Genomic DNA, 13031 nt, shown 5'->3' on the forward strand with positions numbered 1-13031 from the left:
CAAAACGTCAACGCGGGTCATTCCAAAAGCCCGCTGCAAAGCAACCACTTTGATCGCATCTTGATCGCATCTTAACAATTTCTCTTTCGCCTCTCGTGATCGCAGTCAGAGACTCTATTGCCTGTCAACTCTTCTGTGCCCCTCCTGAAACCGCCTTGAAATTGCACAGCTCCAACCCGCCGCTGAGGAATGAACCCTCGTTCGCTGCCATCATGTCTCTCTTCCGCTGCTTTCGTATCGCCAATCCGTATCTATCCTCACAGCCTTGTCGCTTATAGCAGCCGGCCAGAATGCCACTGCTCCTCCAGGACGCTTCGCTCGACGCCTGCGGCGCGCCCGTTCCACAGCAGTCGACACCTTCTCCAAGATGCGACGGCGGGCAGCCAGAACCACTATGAGACGCTGAATGTGCCGTTTAGCGCAAACGCGTCCGACATCAAAAAGTACGTATCCGATCCTGCCAGTACCAGGCGTCCTCATGCCCTGTTGCTCTAACAGACAAGGTCCTTCTACAAGCTCTCCAAAGCCCACCATCCCGACCACAACCCCCAAGACCCCCATGCGCCCCGCCGCTTCATGCGCATCTCCGAAGCCTATGCCGTCCTCAGCCACACCGAAAAGCGCGCCGCCTACGACCGCGACGTGATGCGCCAACACAGCCACCGTCATCTCCGCGGCCAGCACCGGCCCAACGCTTCGTACTATTCGACAGGCCCCGCCGGCGGCCGTCCGGCCTCGGGCCTCAGCCGCCGGCGAAGCGCCTTTCGGGGCCCACCGCCCAGCTTCTACCGCAACACAGGGAGCGGCCAGAACACGGCTCACAATACAGCAGGACACGCTTCACAGTCGTCACGAACGGGCGGCTCGACGGCCAACGCCGGTCAGGACTACGGCCCCACCGGGTTTGGCCCGGGCAACGTCAACGCCGACGATGCCGGCACGCGCAGCAACCCCTCGACGCCGCATTTCAACTGGGACAAGACGGAGCGGACGCACCGCAACATCAGCGAGCGCGTCGCCGAACGGCGGGCAGCGGCAGCCCATTCCGCTGCCTACCATGACGAGACGAGCATGGTGGTGGGCTTCTTAATCATGACAGCGGCGCTGGCCGCCGGGATTCTCGTGCCAGTAATATTGTTCAACGACTGGCGACAAGAGAAGAAGACGTCACCAGCAAAGCCAAAGACATAGAACGACGGATGGGCTGTGCAACAGCTGGACGGCTGGGGCAACATGCCTGTTCTCGCCCTCCCGGAATCCAGACCGTTGTGAGATGTGACGATAGGATTCGTCTCGTCGTCTCTTCCCTATCAATTTATATAAAACAGAAGCCTGTCTTGTCCAGGATATGAGGTATGAACGTATATACAACCGAATCAAACTGCATACGACCAAATGCAATCGCACACAGGCACCAAATTGAAGTAGAGTGTGATTGTAAAGGGACAGACGGGATATCAAAAACAGTCACAGGGTTGCCCCCGGAAGGCTTAAAGAAGTGGCAAATACAGTCATCGCATTGTTGTCAACCCGTAGGAGACCGAAATTTAAGAAACGGATATATAAACCATCCAATGGGGATGTACGAGATGGGAAAAGATTTTATTGAATTGAAAAAAGTGCTTTTTGGGCCCCTTGCCGGGCAAGAAGACGTTTCCTTGCGGGCTTTTCTTTCGTCTTTGGTCGAGCGAGACGCTTAAGCCTCAAAGGTGAAGCTGGTGCCGACCTTGTGGGTGGCCTGGTCGAGCTTCTGGGTGTCGAACGAGGCGCCAATGCCAAAGGTGACGCCCTCGCGGAGCAGGACGTTGTAGGCGACGGCAGCGACACCGCGGTCGTTGATCTTGGCCTTGACGAACGACAGGGGGTCGAGGCGGTACTTGGTGGCGACCTCGAGGCCGACGGCATTGCCGCTCTTGGAGTTCCAGATGGCCTTGGCGGCGGCCTCGACCTGGCTGTTGACCTTGTGGTGGTAGCTGGCGGCGAAGATGCTCAGGTTGTCGCTGGCAGTGACAGCGGCAGAGTAGGTGGGGGCCTGGTAGCCGACGGCGGCGCTGTAGCTGGTCACGGCAGCCTTGTTGACGTCGTAGCCGGCCGAGGCACCAGCCAGGAAGCCGTCGTGGCCGATGACGGCATCGACGTTGGCGGTGGGGCCCTTGAGCAGGTCGAAGAAGGCGCGGCCGTGGAAGCTGCTCTGCTTGAAGTGCAGGTTGAACTTGGCACCGCGGGCCTGGGTGGCGGGCAGGAACGAGAAGACACCCTCGGCCTTGAGGCCCTTGGCCAGCGAGTCGGCAAGCTCGAGCTTGGACTCAAGGGCGTTGGCCGTGTTCCAGGTCTGGGTGACGGTCAGGCCTGTGCGACGGTAAAACATTAGCAAGGTCGAAACTTTTGGGGAGAGCGCAATCGCCGCCTCGACGGGCAGGCCGCTTGTGGACCCGCCAATGCGAGACAGGACGACGCTGAGATTTTGGAGGGACTTGGGGGATTTGGGGGATTTGTGGGATTTGGAGGAGGAGGAGGAGGAGGAGGAAGGGTGGCGGTGAGAAGAAGCAGGAGTGCGAGACGGAGAGGAGATGTCTGGAAAGGAGGAGTGAGAGGAAGAGGCTTCGGAAGAAGGCAACAACGGCAGCGACTTGGCTGTCCGTGTCTGGTCGGCAACATCCTTGCTGCCGGATGTGGAGGGAGGAGGTGATGAAGAAGGGTCCGGCGCTCCACGAGACGCATGTTCGTGGTTGCCACCATCTACAGATGCATTGTGGGATACATGGCGTGGGTGTCGTGACTTGTGGTGGTTGCTTTTGCTGGGTGATGCCGTACCAAGAGATCTGTCGGTGTATTTGCCCTCGATCTGCAAGAGAAGATGATGTGGTTAGCGTCATGCAGCCCAAGACAAGTCAGGAGACTGGACAAGGCCCAATGCGGGCACGCGGTACGAGAGCATCAGAGCATCGGGGGGTGAGGGCCGGAGAGGAAGTCAGGCAAGGCTGTACACGCATTGCCGGGCGAGGGCCACGCTTTGACAACACACCGAACGCTAGCCAGTCAGGCAGTTGCAGTCGTAAGGCCGGTATGTTTGTCCCATGCATCGCTCTCGCTTCTCGTCATCTGACGATGTTCTTCGCGGAAAGGGCCTCTCCCGACGCATACCCCCTGTGGCCTATGCCTATGCCTATGCCTATGCCTACCCCTCCCCCTCTCCCATGCCTCCTCGCCCCACCCCGGCTCATGTCTCCAGTAGCGTTGTGGGACGATGTGTTATTGTTGGGCTGGCGGGCAACGTGGAAACTTACGGTGCCGGTGGTGGTCTTCTCGTGGCTGTTCTTGCCGTTGACCTTGAAGGCGACGTTGTTGGGGGTGTTGCTCTTGACCTCGAGCGTGCCGGCGGACAGGTGGTAGAAGTCCTTGTTCAGCAGCTATAATTCAGAAGAACAGAAACGTCAGCAAGAGTCGCAAAATGCAATGCCACCCGAAGGCAGCATCGTCCGACATGGATTTGACCATCTCTCGACATCCCACCCAAATCCAATCCAAAACGGCGGTGATTGGGCGGTCTGTCGTCGGCAATTGGGCGCTTCGTGTCCCCCGTCTTCCTGTTGAGAGAAAGAGGACAGCAATCGGAGAGCAGGACTCACGTCGTTGGCCGGCTTGGCAATGTCAGAGAAGTTGGGGACCGACATCGTGACTGTAGGTTCAGGGGGATGTGTTTGGGTGAAGAAAGAAAAGAGGGAAAGAAATCAAGAAACTCAAGATTGCGCTTGCTGTGTAGGAAAGAGAGAGAAAGGAAGGAGCAGGAGGGAGGGGGGGCCGTTTGCGACAATAAAGAGAAGGAGCACCCCATACGAAGGAATTAAAATAAATGCAAAGAAAAGTCCGTAAATAAAATTACCTCCAACACTACCGCCTGCCTGCGCCCGAAAAAGGTGGTGAGAGACACTTTGTTGGGGCCCTACCAGCCAACATGCATTTTCAGCAATTACGATACATGCGGGTATGCGTCTGTGTGTGGCTGGCCCGCCCGTGGCGACGTATCGTTACGGATTCTTGTCCTGTTGTCGCAGACGCCCAATGCCTCTTTCCCCTTTCTGTTTGTATTTTCACCGTCGCCGTCACCTTGTCACTTTATCTCCCCCATCGCACCTTCCCGTCTTTGTCGTTCGTGTCTTACTTGTGCCTGCCGTTTTCTCTCTTTTTCTCTTTCTTTTTTTTTTTTTTTTTTTTAAACTTTTAGTGGGCTCTGTCTACAGGGTCCTCGGCTCAAACCGGACGTTGTTGCCAGGGCGCTCGACCGCCTGGTTGGTTGGCTGCAGGCGCCTTGTTCGGGTGGAACAGAAAAGAAACGGTAAAGAAAGGGAAGAAAGGGAACAGGGGACCGCACAATGGACAGGAAAAAGTGTTCGGGTTGGATGCGCTAGAAAACCCACGTGGGGCGCATGAATTGACTCACGGCAGAACGGGAGTTCATCACGTGATACCAACTGAATGCCAATCTGCTTCACATTGAATGAAATTTTGCTGAACGGCATTCACACGGCGCGATGTGCAAAGAGATAATTTGGTATGGTTCTCTGGATAGTTACGCCGTAAGAAAAAAAATGACAGTTTTTTTAATCTGGGCATAATCTATTGCAGCTTTTGTTCTGTCTACTTCTTGCAAGAATGACGACAAAATGATAAAAAAACCAAGAATGTTTCCCTGGTTGTCAACTCCCTGGTCGAAATGGTCCTAGATCCGAATCGCCGAATCGCAAACAACTACTTTTCACACATGCAAACAAACGAGACGAGCGTAACAGGCCGGCTGATGGTGTCTGTTTCGCAGGCCGCTTGGGTGTCTCGGGCATCTTAGGCGGCCTCGTCGTACTTGGCGTTGTGAGTGGAAATGGCGCTGCGATGGTTGTCAGGCAATGGTCAAATCAAACACGGGCTATCAATGGCATCATCGTTGACAAGGGGACTCACCGGCCGCTAGGGTCGGTCTGCTTCGACCACGTCGGCGTCCAGCGCATAACGGTCGAGGCGCAGGACTGGGGGAAGTGCTCGTCGAACATGAGGCGGTACCAGTAGCTGTTTGTGTTAGTCGTGTTTTAAAGAACGTGAGACGAAGAGTGACAAAAAATACAAAAAATACAAAAAATACAAAAAGTACAAAAAAAAACATACGCCTCCTTGGTGTCCGGGATGTCGTCGCCCCACTCGGGCTTGGGGTTCTTCATCATCTCGTCGGTGACCTGCAGCTCGGCGTTGTCCTTGAGGGCGTCGATCCACCCGTAGCCGACGCCGTCCGAGAACTGCTCCTTCTGGCGCCACAGGATGTTGTCCGGCAGGTACGGCGCGGCGCTCGGGTCGTCCGAGGTGTCAAAGGCCTTGCGCAGAATGTACTTTTCGATGCGCTCCTTGGTGATCATCTTCTCGGTGGGGTCAATGTTCATGGTGGTCTCGAGGAACTGCTTGTCCAGGAACGGCACGCGGGCCTCCAGCCCCCAGGCCGATGTCGACTTGTTGGCGCGCAGGCAGTCCGCCAGGTGCAGGTTCTTGACGCGGCGCACCGTCTCGTCGTGGAAGGCCTCGCGGTCGGGCGCGGCGTGGAAGTACAGGTAGCCACCAAAGATCTCGTCGCTGCCCTCGCCGGACAGGACCATCTTGATGCCCATGGCCTTGATCTTGCGCGACAGCAGGTACATGGGCGTCGATGCGCGGATGGTGGTGACGTCGTACGTCTCGAGGTGGTAGATGACGTCCGACAGGGCGTTGAGGCCGTCCTCGATGGTAAAGGTCATGACGTGGTGCTTGGTGCCGAGGAACTTGGCAACCTCGAGCGCGGCCTTGTTGTCGGGCGAGCCGGGCAGACCAATGGAGAAGGAGTTGAGCTGGGGCAGGTAGGTGACGGTGGACAGCTTGTTGTCGTCGTCAATGCCGACCAGGCCCTCACCGCGGTCCATGTTGTCGTGGTTGTCGGCCGACACGGCGCCAAAGGACGCCGGCTCCGTGCTGCCGTTGGCCGCAGCGAGCTCTCGCATGCGGAGCGTCTCGCGCTGGGCAATGGAGGCGACCAGGCTGGAGTCGAGACCGCCCGACAGCAAGACGCCGTAGGGCACCTCGGCCATGAGCCGTTTCCGGACGGAGCGCTCGAGGGTCTCGCGGATCAGGGTCAGGTCCAGGGGCGTGCTGGGCACGCGCTTGGGGTCCCACCAGGTGGGCTCGAAGTAGCGCGTGCGCTCGTTGGTCTGGCTGTCGAAGACGTGGCCGGGGGGGAAGGACTCGATCTTGTCGCAGACCGGGTGCAGGGACTTGAGCTCGGAGCCGAAGTAGGTGGTGCCGGGCTCCTTGGACGACCAGCCCTGGTAGAAAGTCGTGATGCCGATGGGGTCCCGGGCGGCTATTGTGCGGTCCAGCTTCTTGTCGTAGAGGACGAACGAGAACATGCCGTCGAGGAACTTGGGCGCGTCGATGCCATGCTCCATGTACAGCGGGATGATGACCTCGCAGTCGGAGGTGGTCTTGAAGTGGTACGGCGTCTTCAGGTTCTTGCGCAGAAGACGGTGGTTGTAGATCTCGCCGTTGACGGCAAGGACGATGCTCTCGTCGGCGTTGGTCAGGGGCTGGGCGCCGCTCTCTGGTCGGTTGTTAGTATACGCCGTTGCGTTGACGGGTGGGGGTTGGTAGGGTGCGACATACCGACGCCGACGATGCTGAGCCGCTCATGGCACAGAACTGGATACGTTAGCAACGAGCCAAAATGTAAAGTCAAAGCGAGAAACAGGGACATACTGGTCTGGTTGCTGATAACACTGCCGCCTGCAGTTCCATTTCCGTCAGTACAGTGCCTTCTTCCATCTCTTGCCCACCATAATAGGGGGGAAACAGCGCCGGCGCGCCAGTGTCGGGCGGCATAGACATACTCCAATCTGGGCCACGGTGGCGGATACTGCAAAGAAACATAGAGTCGTCAGCACATGGACGGCCATTGTGGACAGCATTGGAGCATCAGGGAGAGGTGGAGGGACTTACGCCTTGGACAGCCGGAGGGCCGTCGGCTTGAATTTCTGGACGTCGGGGTGACTATCGCGGGTCAGACATGCGACCAGGAAGCTCAATTGGAAGACACTGTGTCATTGGGAGGCTTGCGAGCGCTGTTGAGGCTTTGCTGAGCACGTCGTGTGCCGTGGTGGCTGCCAAAACGACCCCGCGCAAAGTGTGACTCAAGCGCGCCAATGCCCGCAAAGCGCCAAAGAATGAAGCCAAAACCGCATGCAGCGGCGATGCGTGACCTACCGGTGACAAGCGAAAATGCCACACATTTTGGTGGATTGTTTTTGCCTGGTATCTCGAGAGGTTCTCTGTTTTCTTTGACGCTGGAGCGCTGGAGTTGGATTCTGTCTGCGCAGGTGGACGTTTTGTGTCAGCACACGGAAGGGTGCTCGTGTCTATATAGGAAAGCGAAGGAGAGCCGCGACGGTGGCTTCAGAAGAAGAGAAGACGGAAAACAGCCGACAAAGACCTTACCTGAGAGATAAACGGTGCGTGGGATAAACTGTCGGCCACCCACGTCGGAAAACGAGTCGAGGGTCAGGGGGGCAAGGTCGCGTGTGCAGCGGCGGGTTCTGGTGATGTGTCGAGAGCAGGAGAAAAGGGACGCAAGCGGCCAGCAGAGACGAGGTCGTCGGCTTTGGAGAGGCAAAGAGGTGTGTGTCATAAAATGCTGGACGAGCGAAAATTGCCTGCAACGCTGTTTTCTAGGGCCTTTTTTTATAGTACTATTATTTTTCGTCTCTTTTTCTTCGTTCCTGCTACGGACGGACGGGCTACTACGCGCTTGGTATGCTCTTGCCTCCAGCCGCCGATAACAGCGACTATTGCAACTAGTGTAGCCTGCTCTGCACATGCTCTTTCCCACCGGCTATCGTCGTGGTTCCTTCCTCTTGCTATTATATTTCACGTTTTTTTTTTTTTTTTTTTTTTTTAATATCTGCACGTTAGACAGCGTCGAGCGCCGCTGTCGCCCCTCCTTTTTTGCGCTCGGTCGCCCCCGCTATTCTGGTCTTTGGTCCCCTGCGTTTTCTGCCGTGTCGTTCCTTCCATAAAGTTGGGACGACAGTCACAACAATGCTTTGTACGAAGTATTCCCTCCCGGTCGCTCTTGCCTTCCACTTCTGATAGATAGCCCTGGTGACTCTTTGGGTGGGTATCACTTGTGACGTACAATTGGAGAAATCGGAGCACAAAAACAAAGAGATCTGCTGGGAAACGGACGAAACTAGTCGTGGATTTCAATCTGTGGCCTCCTATTTGCTGCCGGTATCGGCTGAGCCGCTAATTGGCCCGCTCCGTCCTCCCTCTTTCCTATTACTCACATTTTACAGTATCAAAGTTGACGACAAAACTAGAAGGCACGGGCGGGTTCAGAACGCCAAACAACGCTTGTTAGATGGCAGTTTGTGGAAAGAAGGGTTGGGCAATACTTCGCGCGACAAGATGCCCCTGCGAACGATACGGGAAGGCGCACATGCCGCTGGAAAGACCCCGTTGCTGCGACAGTGAATATGAGGCACTCACCATCCTGCTGCACTTACATGCCACTTACACCACCAGATAAGGCTCTGCAGGGCCATTGGATTATGCACACCACTGGCGCAACGTACGTAAACACAGCACAGATCGGCCAATCGCCCGCAAAGATTGCAAATTGAGTCATGCAAACCCCCAGTCCGCTCCATCCTACCTTGTCCGTGGGATGGATCACAAGACGCGGCCAGCTTTTCACGAGTGTTGGCTGCTCGTGGGATCAAAACAAGTTGCAAACGCTCACCTGTGGTCTTTGTGAGTGCATTTACCAGTCCATTCGACATCGTCAACATGAGATATACGATATAAATATCTCGTGGGGGAAAGAACTCATCGTGTCTATGTCGTAAATTCCCTATCATGGCAGACTCGCTGCTTGTACAGCCTGTGACTACATTTCAAGTGTAAGAAGAACGCCGCAGTTCATCTTCTTACGTATACGTCCAACTCACGGATGTCGAAAGACGCTGATCTACTCAGATCTGTATTGGTATCTATCTCCTCCTTGTTGTTCCATGGCCGCGTGTCAGGCCGTGCTCATATCATCCATCCTGCCCACCATGGTCCCGAAATAACTCCCACATCGCCATGTGTCCTGGTGTTGTGCGGCTAAATATACAAATGCAGTGCCACTCAACGAAAGATGGCAAAAATTATAAAAACACCAGGCAAAAAAAAAAAAAAAAAAAAAAAAAAAAAAAAAAGAAAAAGAACAAAAGCAGAAGCAAGCAGAGAACAAATCAAAAACAACAAACCACGGTACATAAACCCCTTGCAAATGCTCCGTCGTTTTCAGACTCCTCGCAGGTAAAGAAACGTGTCAACGGAGGCGCTGGCCTCGCCCCCAAGAACCAACCGCCCATCCTCAGGGAGCCGGGTTCTCCTGGACAGTCCGGCGGACTCGCCTCTCGTAGTCGGCCTTGTCCTTCTTGAAGAGGTTGTAGGCCTCCGCCTGGGCGGGCGAGTCCGGGTTGGGGTCGTCGAGCAGGTCCTGGATGCCGAGCGCAATCTGCTTGATCGTGATGGCCGGCTTCCAGGCCTCGTCTTCGTTGAGGATCGACAGGCAGATGGTGCCCGACGGGTAGACATTGGGATGGAACAGCGGCGGCACGAACTTGCACTTTGGTGGCTTCGTGGGGTATTCTACACAGGTTAGCAAGGCCATCGGTCCCAACGAACAGTACGCAAGCAAGCAGCCCGCATCCGAAACGTACCATCTGGGAATGTCATTGTGAGCTTAAACATGCCGCCCTCCCAGATCGTCTTCTCCTTGCCCGGGATGCCGCACTCCCAGACCTTGAGGTCAAGGACGCCCTGTGCGTTGCGTACTGGCTTGGCATAGAAGCCGAACGGGTGGTCCTTGCGCCACAATTTCCTGTAGCAAACAAAGCATCAGCATGAGTGTGCTCCAAGTTGCAGTAGACTCTTCCACGCGAAGGGCGAGAGTTTGAAGGTCAACATACCTCTCCTCCTGGAGCCGGTTCTGGCAGAGAGACATGGCTTCGGATGGGGTTCTGTGAGAGGGTTGTTGCGGGAGTGGTTACGGTAGATTGAGGGAAATGGGCCGCAGAGATTGTTGAGATGCTGTAATAACGATAGGCGAAATATGATAAGAAGGAGTACGTCAACGCAGTCGTGTTGTCGGTGACACGGAGCTCGTTGGTCTTGCCGCTTGGCCTACTGGGAGTTGAGGGACGCTTGAGCAAGGCTGACGAAAGTTTTGCCGCAAATAAGGCAACTATAACGGACAAGAGAAGAGTTAGCTGGTTTCTCGCCAATGCACAGAGACAAGGAAACTGGCGGTGGAGGTCGGCGCGTGACAACGTGCAGGGCGAAAGGGCAAAAGAAGAAAACAAAGGGAGAGAGAGGACAAGAGCGAGACAGCAGCATGATGTGACAAAAAGCTCGTAAAGGGGAGGAGAAGCGTGACATACTGGAATATCACGGCGTAGGGCTCTGGCTGGCGCTGTGCGGTGCAGGTCGACAAAATAAGAGTGCCGCTCAGAAAACGGAAAAGGATTTTTGAGGGGTGACAATTTGCACGTCTTCCATTTCGCGATTTGCGATTCACGCCGGTGGTCGTTCCTTCCAGGGCCTTGCGGCAAACAGGCGCGCTAGGCGGGGCGAGCCCGGAAGAGAGACGCATGAGACTAAAAATGACTAATACTGCTTATGTCATATTGCCAAAGGCCAAGGCACTGAAAGCCGCATAGTCCACAGCGCCCACAGCGTAACCCACAGCGGGGTAAGAGCAAGAACAGTACTCCGTAGAGAGTAGCACTGGGGAAAGAGCCAGGGCGTGCCAGAGTGGAGAGACGACGGCGCTCTTTCCCAAATACAGAAGACAGGAGACCTTGGCTTGTGAAAGGGCCGAGGAACAAAAATACAGGAGCAAAACTGAAATTAAAATAAACAAGAACCCAACGACAAGCACGCCTCGGTTGGATACAAGCATTGTTACGTTCGTCATAGTCCGGACGTTTCAAAAACGCCTTCATTCGACGTGCTGGTTCTCTTGTTGGGCTCGGCATACACCCACCGAAGCGCATTTCGCAGAGAGGAAGAGCTTTGCCGGTCATTCACGGCCGTCTTGCTGCAACCGGCCAGCCGAATCGGCATCCTTTGGGCCGTCCACCGATTCGACATCGACATTAGTGGAGCAGGACAACCGCCATGGAGGAGACAAGGAAAGAGGAGGTTGCCCCTGTGCCGCCTGCCACAACGACAGAAGATGTGAAGCCGCAGACCCAGCCGGAGGTTGCGAAGGCAGAGAAGGTCAAGGCTGAGGAGCCCGAGACGGAGAAACCCAAGGCAGGAGAGGCAACAGCAGAAAAGACAAAAGAGTCGGTTGCAACACCGGCTGCTACTGCAGCTGCTGCTGCTCCCGCCGCTGCGCCAGCACGACCCGAGGCTGACGCCGAGATGGAGGATGTGCCCGACCCGGACGAGGACGACCTGGACGACCTGGATGGTACGTGAGACGCTGGAAGGCGCTTGGCATCTCTTCATAGATGGGCAAAATGCTAACGACATAGACCTGCTCGACGACTTCTCTGCAGCCAAGATCGAGACCAAGACGCCGGCTGCACCAGCGGCTGCCGCCCCATCCATTCCTGCACCGACACTGCCACCCGGCCTCGAAGGCGACGAGAACCTGGAGGAACTCCTGAACGACGATGATTTTGCAAAGCAGTTGCAAGCAGGCATGGCCGACTTGATTGGCGAGATTGAGAAATCGGTAGGTGGCCAACGGATACGAGTCGTTGTTCGGTCCTGAGGGACAGCAGAGCGACGACAGAACACATCTAACAATGCTCTAGCCCGACGTCCAGGCACAGTTTGAGAGCTTATTTAAGGAGTTTGGCATCCCACAGCCGACCGACGGCTCAGGCGGAAGCATTGATCTGGCCGCTGCAGCCGCCGCCGCCACCGGCGCTGCTGCTGCCGAGCACGTTGCCTCCCAACCGAAAGCGAGCGGCCCAGCGTCCACGTCAGCGACATCCAAACCGTCCGCCGGTCCCTCCTCGTCGTCCGCGTCCGCGTCCGCGTCCGCGTCTGCGTCTGCGTCTGCGTCTGCGTCTGCCTCCACGCCCGCGGCCGACGCCTCGTTCCAAGAAACCATCCGTCGCACGATGGAGCGCATGCAGGCCTCGGGCGACCAGGCGACTGCTGCGGCGGCGGCCGACTCGCAAAGCACCGACGACATGCTGTCTGAATTTATGAAGCAGATGCAGTCGGGCGGGCTCGGCGGGCCGGGCGGGGAAGAGGACCTGACCAAGATGCTGATGGGCATGATGGAGGAGCTGACGAACAAGGAGATTCTGTACGAGCCGATGAAGGAGCTCAACGACAAGTTCCCGGCGTGGATGGAGGCGAACCGCAGCACGACGAGCGCCGAGGACCTGAAGCGGTACGAGGAGCAGCAGGTGGTTGTGCGGGAGATTGTCGAGCGGTTCGAGCAGCCGTCCTACACGGACACGAACCCTGAGGACCGCGAGTACATTGTGGACCGCATGCAGAAGGTGAGGACGCCGCGCCCGGTGACGAATTTACTTTGGACAGCAACTAACCATTGTGGCCACAGATGCAAGCGGCAGGCTCTCCGCCACCCGATCTGGTAGGTGACATGCCGAGCGCGCAGGAGGCACTCTCCGTTCCGGACGATTCGTGCAACCAGCAATAAAAGCGCGAGAGAACGAGGTGAGGAGAGTTCGAACACAAGCACATTGATATTCTCGTATATGATTGTATTATTTTACCACACGCTGGACAATAGACACCTGCAGGTGACTTTGGGAAAGAAAGTAAAAAACGATTCACATATACCCAACCATGTCTCAAAACCCGCAGACAGACAAGCCAGTGAAAAGGTAAACTACAATAGTACAAAAAACAGAAGATGTATATCAAAAGCCAACCGTACGCCGAGCAAAACTCCGTACAACCGAAACCCCCAACTTGAAGTGATAAGC

At 56.0% G+C, this 13031-nt stretch overlaps 5 protein-coding genes across 5 annotated transcripts; 2 read left to right on the forward strand and 3 right to left on the reverse strand.

The window, feature by feature from the left end:
- Nucleotides 1-189: 189 nt before the first annotated feature.
- SPBR_08579 (heat shock protein DNAj) lies at nucleotides 190-1191 on the forward strand (the record flags this gene model as incomplete). The annotated part of the gene is made up of 2 exons (XM_040766817.1): nucleotides 190-443; nucleotides 504-1191. 2 exons carry the CDS (start codon nucleotides 190-192, stop codon nucleotides 1189-1191), a joined length of 942 nt encoding a protein of 313 aa, XP_040614847.1.
- A 505-nt stretch (nucleotides 1192-1696) lies between these two features.
- On the reverse strand, nucleotides 1697-3674 carry SPBR_08269 (voltage-dependent anion channel protein 2; the record flags this gene model as incomplete). Its single annotated transcript, XM_040766507.1, has 3 exons — nucleotides 1697-2473; nucleotides 3288-3410; nucleotides 3630-3674. 3 exons carry the CDS (start codon nucleotides 3672-3674, stop codon nucleotides 1697-1699), a joined length of 945 nt encoding a protein of 314 aa, XP_040614848.1.
- Nucleotides 3675-4839: 1165 nt separating this feature from the next.
- SPBR_08182 (asparagine synthase (glutamine-hydrolyzing)) lies at nucleotides 4840-7295 on the reverse strand (the record flags this gene model as incomplete). Its single annotated transcript, XM_040766420.1, has 7 exons — nucleotides 4840-4882; nucleotides 4957-5061; nucleotides 5158-6608; nucleotides 6673-6708; nucleotides 6766-6922; nucleotides 7006-7056; nucleotides 7270-7295. The coding sequence occupies 7 exons, from the start codon at nucleotides 7293-7295 to the stop codon at nucleotides 4840-4842; spliced, it is 1869 nt and encodes a 622-aa protein (XP_040614849.1).
- Nucleotides 7296-9424: 2129 nt separating this feature from the next.
- Nucleotides 9425-10057, reverse strand: SPBR_08696 (ubiquitin-conjugating enzyme E2 I; the record flags this gene model as incomplete). Its single annotated transcript, XM_040766934.1, has 3 exons — nucleotides 9425-9702; nucleotides 9774-9934; nucleotides 10023-10057. The coding sequence occupies 3 exons, from the start codon at nucleotides 10055-10057 to the stop codon at nucleotides 9425-9427; spliced, it is 474 nt and encodes a 157-aa protein (XP_040614850.1).
- A 1175-nt stretch (nucleotides 10058-11232) lies between these two features.
- On the forward strand, nucleotides 11233-12742 carry SPBR_08421 (peroxin-19; the record flags this gene model as incomplete). The annotated part of the gene is made up of 4 exons (XM_040766659.1): nucleotides 11233-11530; nucleotides 11595-11797; nucleotides 11880-12581; nucleotides 12644-12742. The coding sequence occupies 4 exons, from the start codon at nucleotides 11233-11235 to the stop codon at nucleotides 12740-12742; spliced, it is 1302 nt and encodes a 433-aa protein (XP_040614851.1).
- Between the last annotated feature and the right edge of the window lie 289 nt (nucleotides 12743-13031).

Source organism: Sporothrix brasiliensis (assembly GCF_000820605.1).
Source record: "Sporothrix brasiliensis 5110 chromosome Unknown Cont22, whole genome shotgun sequence".
NCBI lineage: Eukaryota > Fungi > Ascomycota > Sordariomycetes > Ophiostomatales > Ophiostomataceae > Sporothrix > Sporothrix brasiliensis.